Genomic DNA, 13710 nt, shown 5'->3' on the forward strand with positions numbered 1-13710 from the left:
TCTCTTGACTGTAATGTGTACATTTGATACATATACCTTAGTTATTGACTAACTTAGCTAGGCAGTTTTATTTCATTTTTCATTCTCTAACTATAGTGCTTTGTGGTTTGTGTGCTTCTTTGTTCCTTAAAAATTGAAGACATTGAAATGATAGAAACCTTGACCACATAGGTCACAATCTCCCTTGTGCCTTTTAACCCAAAGTCATCACCATCACACCCTATCACACTCAAACCCTCTTGTTTGCTCTTCCTATGGTATAGAATGGAATCACTCCTCTGCATGTGGCTTCCAAAAGGGGAAACACAAACATGGTGAAGCTCTTACTGGATCGAGGTGGTCAGATCGATGCCAAAACTAGGGTGAGTGTCTCTGTTCTTTCAATTTCCTACCATTATTATTTCTTTCAATCCTCTTAGCAGACACCTTAAAATATGAGTCCACAAACAGAGGCAATGTGTTTTCAAGGAAATTGCTTTCTTGGATTTGATTTAAATCTCATACAATATTTAAAGGGTTCACATTATAAAGTAAAATTAATATTTGCTCATAAATGCCCAGAGAAACAGAATGTTGGGCTCTCAATGAGACAGTTTTTCAGGTTTTTGCTTATTGATTTTCTGAAAACAAAGATCAACGACTGAACTTCCACATCTCTCTTTCGGGTAATTATAATATCTAAAACCCAAAGTGATCAGCATACATGAAACTTGAGAGTGCGGTTTTTACATAAAACATTTTAATACCGGTTGAAAATCTTTTGTGTTTAACTGTTCAATTCCTAATTCACTTTTTGTAAGTGGTTATGCTATCCTGACCTCAGCAGGAAGCTCGCTATTATGCTTATGGAAGAAAAGCATACAGTTAGTATGCTTTTTATCATACCTTTACTTACATCATCTTAGTAGAAGTGGTGTCCTTCAATCATTTGAAATCTAGTAAGTATCATTTTGAGTTTTAATGCGCACCTCATAGATTGATAATAAGATAGGCAGCAGAGTGTAGTTGCAGGAAGAGCAGATTCTGAAGGCACACTGCCTGATTTAAAATCCTGCTTCTACCATTTACTAAGCTATATGATGTTGGCAGTTTACTTACCTTCTCTGAACTTAACGCTCATAATAGAACCTACTTCACAAGGTTGTGTGCGAAATAACTCTTTATATTATTTATCTTTTTTTAAAAAAGTAGAGTGGGTGAATTATTTAGCCATTTATAATTTTTTGTAATATTACTGATATTATACAGTATGTATGTTGCTTAAACACAAATAATACTTTAGTATTAGTTCTCTGAAGCAGATTTGGCTAATCACAAACTTAACAAAACTTCAATCATCCCTGTTATATAAAGATGTTTAAATATGTAACATAAAACGTTTATAAAAGATGGTAGACAAAATATGGCCCTTGTTGCATTTTATCTTCATTTTGTGTAATTCTGGGACTTCACATTCTCATAGTCCAAACAATAAGGATCAAATTCAGTTTCTTTGCAAATCTTGAGGCTAGCAAACACTTTTGTTTAATAAACCTTATCATCTTTAAGCTTCTAGAATCAATTCCAATCCCAGACTATAAATTCTGGGTTTTTATGGCCTCGGGAAACCTTTCTTTCTTAATCTCACTTCTCTAAAACATTTGGTCCAGTGTGGCTATGTCCTGTCTTTAGGGAATTCTGGAGTGGTTTGTTCAATCTGCCAAGATCTTTGTTGTGATGTCCAGTGTCTTTACATCAGAGTTTTATATGATTTCTGCCCTTTGCTTTGTAGGCGTGCCTTTTCCCTTACTACGCTGTGGATATGCAGAATTTGGAACAGTGTGCACTACACTGCCTGCTTTGCTTACTTGCTCTTTATAGTTAAAGGAAAGAATTTGTGCACATTGCCATCATTGCTAACACTACTAACATAATGTTACACGATTAGTATACTTTACTAACATAATTCCTCCCTTTATACTGCTTTTTTTCCCTCTATCAAGACCCTAATAATTGAGATTACCAAATAAAAGAAAGCACTTTGTAAATGCAAAAAAAATTTTATCTTGGCCAATGTCTTAGAGACTTACATTACTTTTATTAATGCTTTTTTGAGTATTTATTCATTATTGAGGCAGTTAATTTTGTTCTTATTAATCATCACAATATTTACTTAGTTCTTTAAAAGATACTCTAATTTGCATGCTTCACATATTTTTGCAAATATAATTGAAAAGTCTATCTCCAAGTAGGCAGTGTATTTTCACAGACAGAATACTGAAAAGTAGAAACGGATTCTTATACTAGCTCTGTCGTTAACAAATTGTCCTTGAGCAAGTTAGTAGTCAAATGTAAGCCTTGGTTTTTTTCTTGGTGAAGGGAATATTTGGGTCATATTTCATACAGTGTAGCTTTAGGTAGAAGATTAAATGAATTTTATTCAAGGATTTAAAGAGAAAAAGTAGATTTGTGTACATTGTATGGACTTGATGTTTACTCATTCCTTAAACAAATAGTTATTGAGTTCCTATTTGGTACCAGGAACCCTTAAGATACAACAGTTAACAAGACAGACTATGTCTCTCGACAGAGATGCAAGTCTACAGTACCCACAGGATTAAGTTAGCACTGTGCTGGTAAAAGATGAACAATAGGCTTTCCCCCCAAAAACCCCCTTGATTTGTTGTTTTTTTCTTGCTGATTTTCATGGTATTAATACTTCCACCATGGTTGATTCAGAGCTAGCAACATGGTATCACTAAATGCAGAATTAGGAAGACATGTACAAAAAATGGCTCTCTCTAGTTCACAAGAGCAGGCTCCAGCACACCCTAGGATTAGGTAGGATATTAAGTGGTAGCACTGAGATTTCTCCCCTATAAGTTAAAATACTTTCTCATCCATAAATAGGAGAATTTTAAAAGCGTTGTTAGGTTCTTTTAATTCTGGCTATTTAGCTAAAAGAGCTTCATTCCTTCTACCGAAGGCAAAATCAATCAGGTGGTAAATACTGAAATCAAAAACTGTAGTATGGAATTGGGAGGCCAATTTTGTAACTATAATATTTGATTACTAAAATAAAGAATGTGGGCCTGCTTTTTCCTTTGCTTTTTGAAAATATATTTAAAAATAGAAAAGCCCTCACTTTGTTTTTGACCATCTTTTCAGATAATATAATAGAGATTCTATATATGGAATTTTTAAAAATGAGGATTATACTTTTATTTTTTGTCGGAGGTCTCAGTTTCTCCTACTAATCAAATTAACCACAAACATTCTTAATTCAGAATATTCTGTCAAGAAATTTCCCTTGATCTTCTCATAATTTTTCTCATTTATGAAGTTTCTATTATCTAGAGAAAAGCAATGTCTGTAGAGGCTTTCAGGTAATTAAAAACAAATCTTACCCACAGTTTCTCCCCAACTGACACCACCATTTTGGTGATCATTGGGACAATTTACATGTTGTTGACATCCTCATCATTGTCTGGTATGAAACTCTGAGACATTTGCACCAGAGCCCTTTGCTGGTATCTGAAAAACTTCATTTTAATGTTAAACCATAAATGTTATAGCTAGTTAAAATGAAATTATCAAGTTAGGTTTTATTAAGGGCATTATTCTTTTGGGTTTTAAAGCTTATTTATTATTAAATATGGAGATACCCCATATAAAGATTATGTTTAAAATATTAAAATACATATTTCAATGCAAACAATAAAAGTATACAAAAACATTAAAGGATGATGAACAAAAAACAACAATGAGGAAAAGCGACCACCCTTGCCACTTGTTATTAGATGTAATAATTAAAGTAGTAACAATAATGGCTACCAGATGTCATATGTATATGGTGCTCTGGGCTCCCTGCTAAGTTCTCTACAAATACCATCTTATTTCATCTTTCTAACAATATATGAAGTATATGTAATTTTCTTGCTAAGAAAATATAGAAGTCTTCATTTAAGAAATGAGACTACCAAAGGGAAAAATGAGTTTCAGCAGAGTCCTGTAACTTGACCTAGGACAGAACGTGGTACTTAGGAGAGCCTACGCTAATAAACAGACATCAGGTTACATTGCTGGAAGAACAACCTAAGCAGAGTGGGAGGAAAGGAAAACTTAAAAAAAAAAAAAAAAAATGGCACCTGGTGCGGTGGCTCATGCCTGTAATCCAAGCACTTTTGGAGTTTGAGACCAGCCTGACCAGCTTAGTGAAACCTCATCTCTACAAACAAAACAACAACAAAAAATCAAACAGGTTCGAAACTAGCCTCTGCAACTTGGCTATACCTCATCTCTACAATAAATAAAAAAAAATTAGCTGGGTGCAGTGGCTTGCACCTGTGGTTCCAGCTACTTGGAAGGCTGAGGCAGGAGGATCGCCTGAGCCCAGCAGGTTGAGGCTGAGTGGCTGTGAGCTTGCCACTGCACTCCAGCCTAGGTGACAGAGTGAGACTCCAACAACAAAAAAATATATATATAGCTGGCTTTAGTGGTACGTGCCTATAGTTCCAGCTATTTGGGATGCTGAGGTGGTAGGATACCTGAGCCCAGGAGGTTGAGGCTGCTGTGGGCTGTGATCATTGTGATCATGCCACCGCACTCCAGCCTGGACAACAGAGTGGGATCCCAACTCGAAAGGAAGGAAGGAAGGAAGGAAGAAAAAGAGAGAGAGAGAGAAAGAAAGAAAACAGAGAGAGAGAGAGAGAGAGAGAGAGAGAGAGAGAGAGAGAAAGAAAGAGAGAGAGAGAAAGAAAAAGAAAAGAAAGAGAGGGAGAGAGGGGGAGATGGAGGGAAGGAATGAAGGCAAGAGAGAAGGAGGGGAGAGGAAGGACGGAAGGAAGAAAGGAAGGGAGGGAGGGAGGAAAGGAGGAAGGAAAAGAGGCTGCCAGCTAGATAAATGGTATCCCTCTAATGTTACTTGATCTTCTCTTTTCAGAGTTGTTCACATCATAGTGAATGGCATCTCAGTGTGGATGACCTGATTCTTGTAAAAAGAAAAGAGAGAAAAAACACAAGGAAGCATCTCTGGAGGAGAAAAAATAAAACCTTCAAACATAGGCTTAAGAATTTAATAAAAAGTTCCTGGAATACAAAACTTTAATTATATATATACTTGGCATTAACTTGGTGCTATACTTTGTAGAAAATATTCAAAATCTAGTCAGATTGAGCCTGTTGGGTAACTTGAATTTGATGTCATCATTCACATATCTTTTATAAGGTCAGATATTTCTAATCATTAAATGTAAGATTTAGGACTGATTTAATCCTTGATGTTCTTGTGGGTATATTAAGTGTTGTCTATAAAGTTTCTATTGTTACTCTGAGAATATTCTGGAGGTTTCAACATGATTACACAAGGGCTATTTCATGTAATTCATAGAAAATAATGCTTTACCTTTTCTAAAAATTGATGAAAGGAAGCATCCCCTTCCCTCATCTTTCAAACAAGGCTGTAAGTTAAGTAGGGTAAGAAAAATCATCCCCTTTTCATGTATCATGAACCTGAACTCTTGCCTATGATTCCTCCATTCACGATGTGGGATTTCTCAAACACTAGATGTCAACAAAGCCCCACCAAGAATATGTTTGAGAAGTAATTCTCTACATAATTGTTGTATAATTAATGTACTGTAGTTCTACCACAGGGTATTTTTATCAAAATACAAAAATGGAAGCAATAGAATCACTTTGCCAGCACAATTTATTTTTTAGGCTTCTATCTGACAAACTTTATTTTTTATTTTTTATTTTGAGACAGGGTCCTGCTCTGTCACCTGGACAGAAGGCAGTGGCATCCTCAAAGCTCACTGCAGACTCAGCCTCCTGAGCTCAGGAGATCCTTTCACTTTAGTAGCTGGAACTACAGGCTCATGCCACTATATGCAGCTAATATTTTGATTTTTTTTTTTTGTAGAGCCAGGGTCTTGCTATGTTGTCCAGGCTGATCTTGAACTCCTGGGCTCAAGCACTCCTCCCACTTTGACCTTCCAAAGTGTGATTACAGGCAGGAGCCACCATGCCCGGCCCCTATCTGACAAACTTTAAAATAATGTGGTATCCCAATGACAGTAGTTAAATACTTGTTTTCTGGAAAGGCAGTGTTTTCCTGCTAATTCTCAGATGCGCAAAGCTGCAAAGTCTGTTTTGAAATTCGGTATCTTAATACTAGTTAAATAGATTTAACAAAGTCAAGAATCTTTATCAGTCAAGATCCTAGCTAAAAACAGAGGATCTACTTATAACATTGTGTGTAGACTGTAGGGGAGGTAAAATGAATAGTGCAATATCCCAGGGTCTGGTACCAACAGAGCTCCTTACCAACCCTAGACATGAGCAGTAAGAAGTAGGAGAAGCACCCAAAACTTCATAGCAGAGACTTGTGTGGAAGGGCAGCTTTGGCAGGAGCATGACCTTTGGTAAAGAGACACAGCCAGATTTAGGAGATCCCGCAGAGTCCCTTTCACGTCTTGCTGTGTTTCCCATTGGCCAAACCCAACCAGAAGCCTGAGGGCAAGGCAGACCACTATTGGCCCCTAGAGCTGCCAGTCTATCGGACACAGAGCAGAGAGGAGGTGGACGGAGACTGGAGAGGAGGTGGCTGGAGACCGGATCTACAGAGGCAAAGATACCAACGTTAGAAATCCCAACGCACTGGACCAGAAAGAGTATTGTAATTCAAGGACATTGTTTTTATTTGAAGTAAAGCATTACCTGGAGAGATAGTCTTGGAAACAGAGAAACAAAAAATAGGCCGTCAGTTCTGGATAAATCAAAAGCTCCTGAAATCCTCTTAGTGCTCTCTGGCCTTCATTTTCTCTGATTGCTACCCACCTTCTCCACCTCTTTTCTCGGTTGGGAAGGCCTTATTTATTTACTTATTTTCCTTAAGCCTCAATTTGTCAGTTAATTCTTGTACTTGGAATTTCATTTTCTCTTTCGCTTCTTGCCCGTTGTTACTTACATTTACCTTGCATTTCTCACCCATACCACTTTATGGCCAAGCCACCCTAAAAGAAAATAAAATGTAAAAGACAGAGGGCATTTGGAGATTGCTCTGGAATCAGAAGCTACTTTCTGAAGTCAGAAAGTTTTATAAATAACCTAATGGATAGCTGTGTCATGTCTTATTTGACACAGCTATAATTCTATTTATTAGTAATAAATTTCATCTTTGGGAAGTAATTATGCAATTTGTAAAGTACTGAAGTATATGTATAGAAATCATTAAAATCATCTTTAAAAATGGCCTTTTTTATAAGAATCAGGGAGCATCTTAGAAGAATTATTAAAGTAGTGTCATTTCAAGAGAGAACATGTATGGAAAAATTAAAACTAAGAAAAATGTTTAGGTTAAATTGTGTTAGGACAACCAAAATGAAAACAGTATAATCTAATATAATCCCTGGTTGCAATTCCAGTGAGTAGGGCTTTGAAGTTCAAGTGCCATGTAGTCTGTCTTTCCATCTTCTTGAATATGCAAACACATGACCAGAAGCTAATTTCACACCAGCGACCTCCCCACGTGGGATCTCTCTCTCTCTCTGACTCAGCTTTGTCTTTCTCTTTCTCCTTCTTGCTCTCTGTCAAGATGTTTTTGATTTCTTTTCTATTTTACTTGTCGTCTTTTCTGTCGTTTAACTAATTGAACTAAACCCCAATAGTTTTATAACTGATCTATTGAGTCATTGGGGTTTAGTTCAAGAAACTCCTTCTTTTTGGTTGTGATAGATGTATCTGGATTTTGAGGTTTTTTTTTTAAGTGAACTTGGGCTAATTCTTTAATTATTTTGGCAGGATGGGTTGACACCGCTTCACTGTGCTGCACGAAGTGGGCATGACCAAGTGGTGGAACTTCTGTTGGAAAGGGGTGCTCCTTTGCTGGCAAGGACTAAGGTGAGTCATTATGGGAAAGATGGGATCCAAAAGACTCTTTAAAGCACTTTTTGATTAGTTTTTTTTTTTTTTTGAGTTGGAGTCTCACTCGGTTGCCCAGACTGGAGTGCAGTGGCCGCTCCCGGCCACCGCAGCCTCACCTGCTGGGCTCCGGCGATCCTTCCGCCTCAGCCTTCCGAGTAGCCGGAATTACAGGCATGTGCTACCATGCCCAGCTGATTTTTTAATTTATTATAGAGATGAGGTCTCGCTGCCCAGGCAGGTCTTGAACCCGCGGGCTCAGGCAATCCACTCAACTCAGCCTCCCAAAGGCGCAGGATTACAGGCTGAGCCACCAAGCCTGGCTTAGTTTTTTTTAAAATCAAAACATTAGCCAAGCATTTTCTAGTGATTCATTATTTGTGTGCTAGGAATAGGACAGAAAAATGTATCACTGCTTTAAAATTATTAAAATAAACATTTATATGCATTAAGATGTATTGAATGTTTACCCTCAGGTTTTTTAAAATATTTTTTCCTGATATTCTTACTGCAGGTTTTATATAAAATGAGACTATCTCATATTGAGTCTAAATTTTTATGATTCTCTGAGATGACTATAAAATACATATAAAATTATCTTTTAAAGCAGCACAGTTAGCAACATAAGATGAATTTTTATCTCATTCAGTCATTATCTCTTAGGCAATACTGATAAAAACAGTGACTCAACAGTGGTATTGGTTAGTTATGTTTGGGATTCATAGAGTTGTTGAAAAGCGTATGTTATGATAGGCCACATACAAAAAAAAATCAAAAAATCTCGTTTCTTTTTTTTTTTTTTTTTAAAGATGTGGGGTACAATTCTGGGTTAAGGTATACAAATGGTCATTTGTAGGTAAAGTTTGGGCCTCGCTTTGGTCCCCACTTAAACTCTTGTTTCTTATGGCATAGTATATTCTAGCATTTTGTATCTCATTTTATCAATCCATTCATCCATGAAAAAAAAAAAGCCTTTCCATTTAAGTAAAAACCACGTGGTAAGTTGGTTTGTTGACGTTTCGTTATCAAATGTATTTTAAATGCTTTAGTATTGCATCGTTCGCCATTATATAGCCTTGCTTTGGGTTCTCAGAAAATACCATGAAATACCAACTGAAGATAACTACACAGAACTATTTAATATGATACGAAACAACCCCTTCTATCCTTAAATATAACAGCGATTTAGACTAAGGGAACATCTTACATATTCTCCCTATGCCGTCCCCACCTCCCCACCCCACAAACAAGGCCTATAGCAACCGATGCTCTTATTGGGAGAAGCTGAAGAAACTAAGGTAGCCGACACAAGTAAATATTTTCAGTTTATATATTTTAATTGAATGTTTAACTGAAATCATTTGGAGCAAAACTAGTCCACATATTTAAAATATGTATAGAATAAACTCAGTTTTTAGAGATGGGACCCACATACTATAGACAGTGGATTCAAATCAGAAATATATGAAAAAGAGAAGTAAACCATCTTCATTATTTTCATTCTCATACAGTGAGTGTTGTATAGATCTGTCTTTAAAATGTAACATTTTAAGCTGAGTAATGCAGAGGTAATTATAGAAAGTTTTGATGAATAACTGATTGAAATTTAAATGGAAATAACATTTAATAATAACCAGTTTTAAAAAAACCTATATCAATTGAAGATAGGCAGATTTGCTTTACAACTGTAAACTAATCTTGTCTAGAGAATTTGCCTGTATTTGTCTTATCACCAACAAAGATCATGAATTACCTAGATGGAATTCTTTAAATGGTTTTCCTGCAAGGTCAAGTATCATTCAGACGTAAAGATTCAGCATAAAATATCTGTGACTGCATGTTTATATTCTTTTATTTATCCATGCATTCACTATTTTATATTATTGAGGATACAACGTACCAGGCAAGTGTTGTAGCCACTAAGTCACCATCAACTTGCAGAATACTTGGCGAGACCTCAACTCCACAATAAAAATCAAAAATTAGCCAGGCATGGTAGCGCGCGCTTGTAGTTCCAGCTGCTTGGAAGGCTGAGGCGGAAGGATCACCAGAGCCCAGCAGGTCGAGGCTGCGGTGGCCAGGAGCGGCCACTGCACTCCAGTCTGGGCAACAGAGTAAGGCTCCAACTCAAAAAAAAAAAAAGAGGCAGAATACACACACTGTATATTTAAGAAGCTCAGAATTTAGTAGGCAAGATAGACAAGGACATAATTATAAAAAGTAGAGCTATGTGTAGGGTAACAAACACGGAGAAGATGAATTCATCAGGTTAGAGTGAGGTAATGGCACTCTCCTTGGAGTATAATAGGCCCCTAATGCCAGATTTTTACCCCTCCTCTTCCATAAAAACTCCTAGTTTTTAATCACCCATTATTCCTCTTCAAAGCCAATTCTAGTCTGTGCCACTCCCCCTCATTCTTTGAAAATTCCAGCTCTCAGCAAACTATCACTCTTCACTACAACTCCTTTTCCTATTCTTGAAGACTTTAATAATCTTGATAAAAGCAGTAGGAGATTCTTCTGACCCCTCAGTTTGGTCACTGTAAACCCTCTATAATTTCTGTGTCTAACCTCCCAGTTGCCAACCACCCTATCTTATGTGTCATCTCACTCTCTCCAAATCCCCAATTCCAGAAATTCTTTCATTCTGCTGAGACCTTCAGCCATAGTTTTCACTGTTCCTCTTTAACATTATGCTCTCACCTCTGCCCAACATAAATTTCAGTCATTTATACCACTCTATTACATATTCATACTCACCTCCTGCATATTACTCTGATTAAACTCCGCTCACATTCATGCAGCTGAATGTGACTGTAGAAAATACTCAACCACACAGACTGGGCTCTCTTTGAATCATGATTACAAACCTCAAGTTGGCCAGTAATCACACTGTATTTTCCAAGTCTACGCACTCTTGCTTCCTGCTACCCGAGTCTTCTGTATTTCCTCCAATGTTCTTAGACTTCTTTCCTTATCTTCACTTCCTACAGCAGTGGGAAAATTGAAGCAATCAAAAGATAATTTCCAGAGACCTTCATATCCATCCAATTCCTTGACCCAGAGTCCATATTATTTGTTTCTCCTCTTATTATCATCTGACGTGATTGCTTACTCTTACCTTCTCAGAATACTTTCCTTACTTGCCTTCTGGGACATTGCATTCTTCTAACTTTCCTTCTGTTTTTCTAGCTGTGTCTTCTCAAACTCCTTTACTATTTCTTCCTCATCTCTCAGGTCTTTTCTTGGTCTCGCTGTACTCACTCTGAAATCTCATGCAGTTCTTTATTTCAATAGTACTTATATGCTGATGCCACCCAAGTGTATTTCTCCAAGTTTTCTTATGTAGATGTCAGCTGACTATTCCTGCTTGGATGTCTTCTGAGCATCTCAGATTTAGTTAGTTTGAGCTCCTGATATCATTCCCCACCCCAAACCTAATCTTCCTGTACCCTTTCTTATCTCAATCAATGGCCACCTCATTCTTTCACTTTCTCAGGTCAAATACCTCAAGTCATTATGGACTTTTCTCTTTCTTATTCTCCATATCCTATCACCAAATTTTTTCACCTCTTCCTTCAAAAAGTATCACTAAGTCAGCAGCTTCTTAACAATCTCGTCATCACTACTGTGGCACAGGTCACCACCAAGCCTTCCTGGAGGATGGCAAGAAACCCTAACAGGCTTCCTTTCTTTTCCTTTTAGTTTATTCAATCTACTCTCAACACAACCACCAGAGTGACTCTGTTTCTCCAACAGCACCCCATCTATTCCTGAGTAAAAGTCAAACCTGCAAGTCTCTTACCTCTGAATTCTTCTCCTTATTCACCCACCTCATTCGTATGTCTTCAGTCCCATTCTCCTCCTTACTGTTTGTCAACATCGATTATACCAGGTATGATCCCAACACGACATGTATGCACTTGCTTTTTTCTCTGCCTCAAGTGTTCTTCCCCCAAATCAACAGGACCAACTCTCTTACCTTCATCATGTCAAAACTCAGCTTCTCAGTGAGGGCATTTCTGGCCATTCCATCAAAATTGCACTCACACAAACTCCCTTGGGCACTCTGTGCTTTAGTTAGTATTGATGGCCTCCTTAGCATTGATGGCCTTCTGACATGCTATATATTTTATTCTTCTTATTTTTTAGTTGTATGTCGGTCTCCCACACTGGAAATGTCTGTCTCCCACACTAAAATGTAACCTCACTGAAGACATGGATTCCCTGTCGGTTCTGTTCCTTGCTGTAACCACAGCACTTGAACAGATCTTGAATAGGTGCAAGTAAATATGTGTAAAATGAACAAAGAATTAAATGGTGAATATTTTATTTTATACATAAACAATCTTCAAGTAGATAAAACCACATCAAAAAATGATAAGATTTTAGAGAAATATGTCACACTCCAGTCCACACATTGTCCAAACATTGTAGATTTTCTCCTATACTTTACCTTTTACTTTATCATCCCCTCAATGCATATACCTTTGCATCAGTTTGTTCCTCATTTCTAAATTCATTTAATGGATTTTCAAATATAAAAACAATCATTATGAATGAAGATCATTTCAAAAATGAAGAAAAATATATAAATATTTTAAAGTTACATATACTCTACCACAGTTACTAATTAATGCATTTGTTTATTGTTTTCCCTCACTGTTGAAATCACTTCCCTTGTGGAGAATATTGGACTAATGACTTTTTTGGCATCTCATCTAGACACAATTTCTGCTTCACTGAATGTAGTGACTGCCAAGCTAAATACTCGGTCAACAATCATACTTCTAGTAACCATATTTGCGTTGGTTATTAAGAAAAGACAACACTTCAGTTCTTTAATAGGCAAATATTTTTGTAATTTAATTTATTTTCTAACTTTATATATTGCTTTCTGTAAGTTTACTTATATACCTTTTTTAAAAGAGAGTCTTATCTAGACTGATACTTAATAGTGTGTTGCCACCAGGCACGGTAGATCACACCTGTAATCCCAGCACTTGGTGAGGCGGAGGTGAGAGGACTGCCTGAGCCCAGGGGCAAGACCAGCCTGGGCAACTTGGCGTGACATCGTCTCTACAATAAATCAGAAAAATTAACCAAGCATGGTGGCTCATGCCTGTAGTTCCAGCTACTTGGAAGGCTGAGGGGGAAGGATCGCCTGAACCCAGCAGATGGCGGCTGTGGTGACTGTGAGTCTACCACTGCACTGCAGCCTGGGCAACAGAAAGAGACTCTGACTCAAAAAAATAAAAATAAAAAAATGAAGTGCATTGCCCTGCTATCTTATGTTCCTGCTGTTGACCTTATTTTAGAATGAAGGTCAAAGCTGTATCAAGGCAGTATCAATGATGGCAAATTCAGATTATCCTCAAATTTAATAGTTGTAAGGTGGTTGGCACACGTTCCATATTTGTCTCACACTCTTCTAGCTCCTACCTGCCTGCTCTCTCCAAGTTCCATTTAAGTCTCATAATACTATAGGAAAAAGGAATCACAAAATTTCAGACCTAAGGGATAATCAAAGTTTCCATACTTCCCTGGCTCACCCACTCACTCCTCCTTCACCCGCCTCCCTCCTTATTTACAAGTAAAGAAAAGGAGGCAGAGGAGTTAAATGAATGAAGACTGGCTGGCCATGGTGGCTCACGTGTAATCCCAACCGTTTGGCAGACTGAGGCAGGAGATAACTTGAGCCCAGGAGTTTGAGACCAGCCTAACTAACATGGTGAGACTTTCTCTACAAAACATTTTTTAAAAAATGAGTCAGTCATGGTGGTACATACCTGTAGTCCCAACTCCTCA

The 13710-nt window shown here is 37.4% G+C and overlaps 1 protein-coding gene across 1 annotated transcript in view; it reads left to right on the plus strand.

Moving 5' to 3' along the window:
* Positions 1 to 13710, plus strand: part of LOC103258979 (ankyrin-2-like) — a gene marked incomplete at its 3' end in the record, with an annotated part of 156273 nt that overhangs the window by 107710 nt on the left and 34853 nt on the right. The window contains exons 9-10 of the mRNA XM_021711646.1: positions 264 to 362; positions 7783 to 7881. Of these exons, the coding sequence (XP_021567321.1) occupies positions 264 to 362; positions 7783 to 7881 (198 nt within the window). The remainder of the gene's footprint in view (positions 1 to 263; positions 363 to 7782; positions 7882 to 13710) is intronic.

This window comes from Carlito syrichta, unplaced genomic scaffold, assembly GCF_000164805.1.
Source record: "Carlito syrichta isolate Samal-C Ts95f unplaced genomic scaffold, Tarsius_syrichta-2.0.1 Scaffold302430, whole genome shotgun sequence".
In the NCBI taxonomy this organism is placed as follows: Eukaryota; Metazoa; Chordata; class Mammalia; order Primates; family Tarsiidae; genus Carlito; species Carlito syrichta.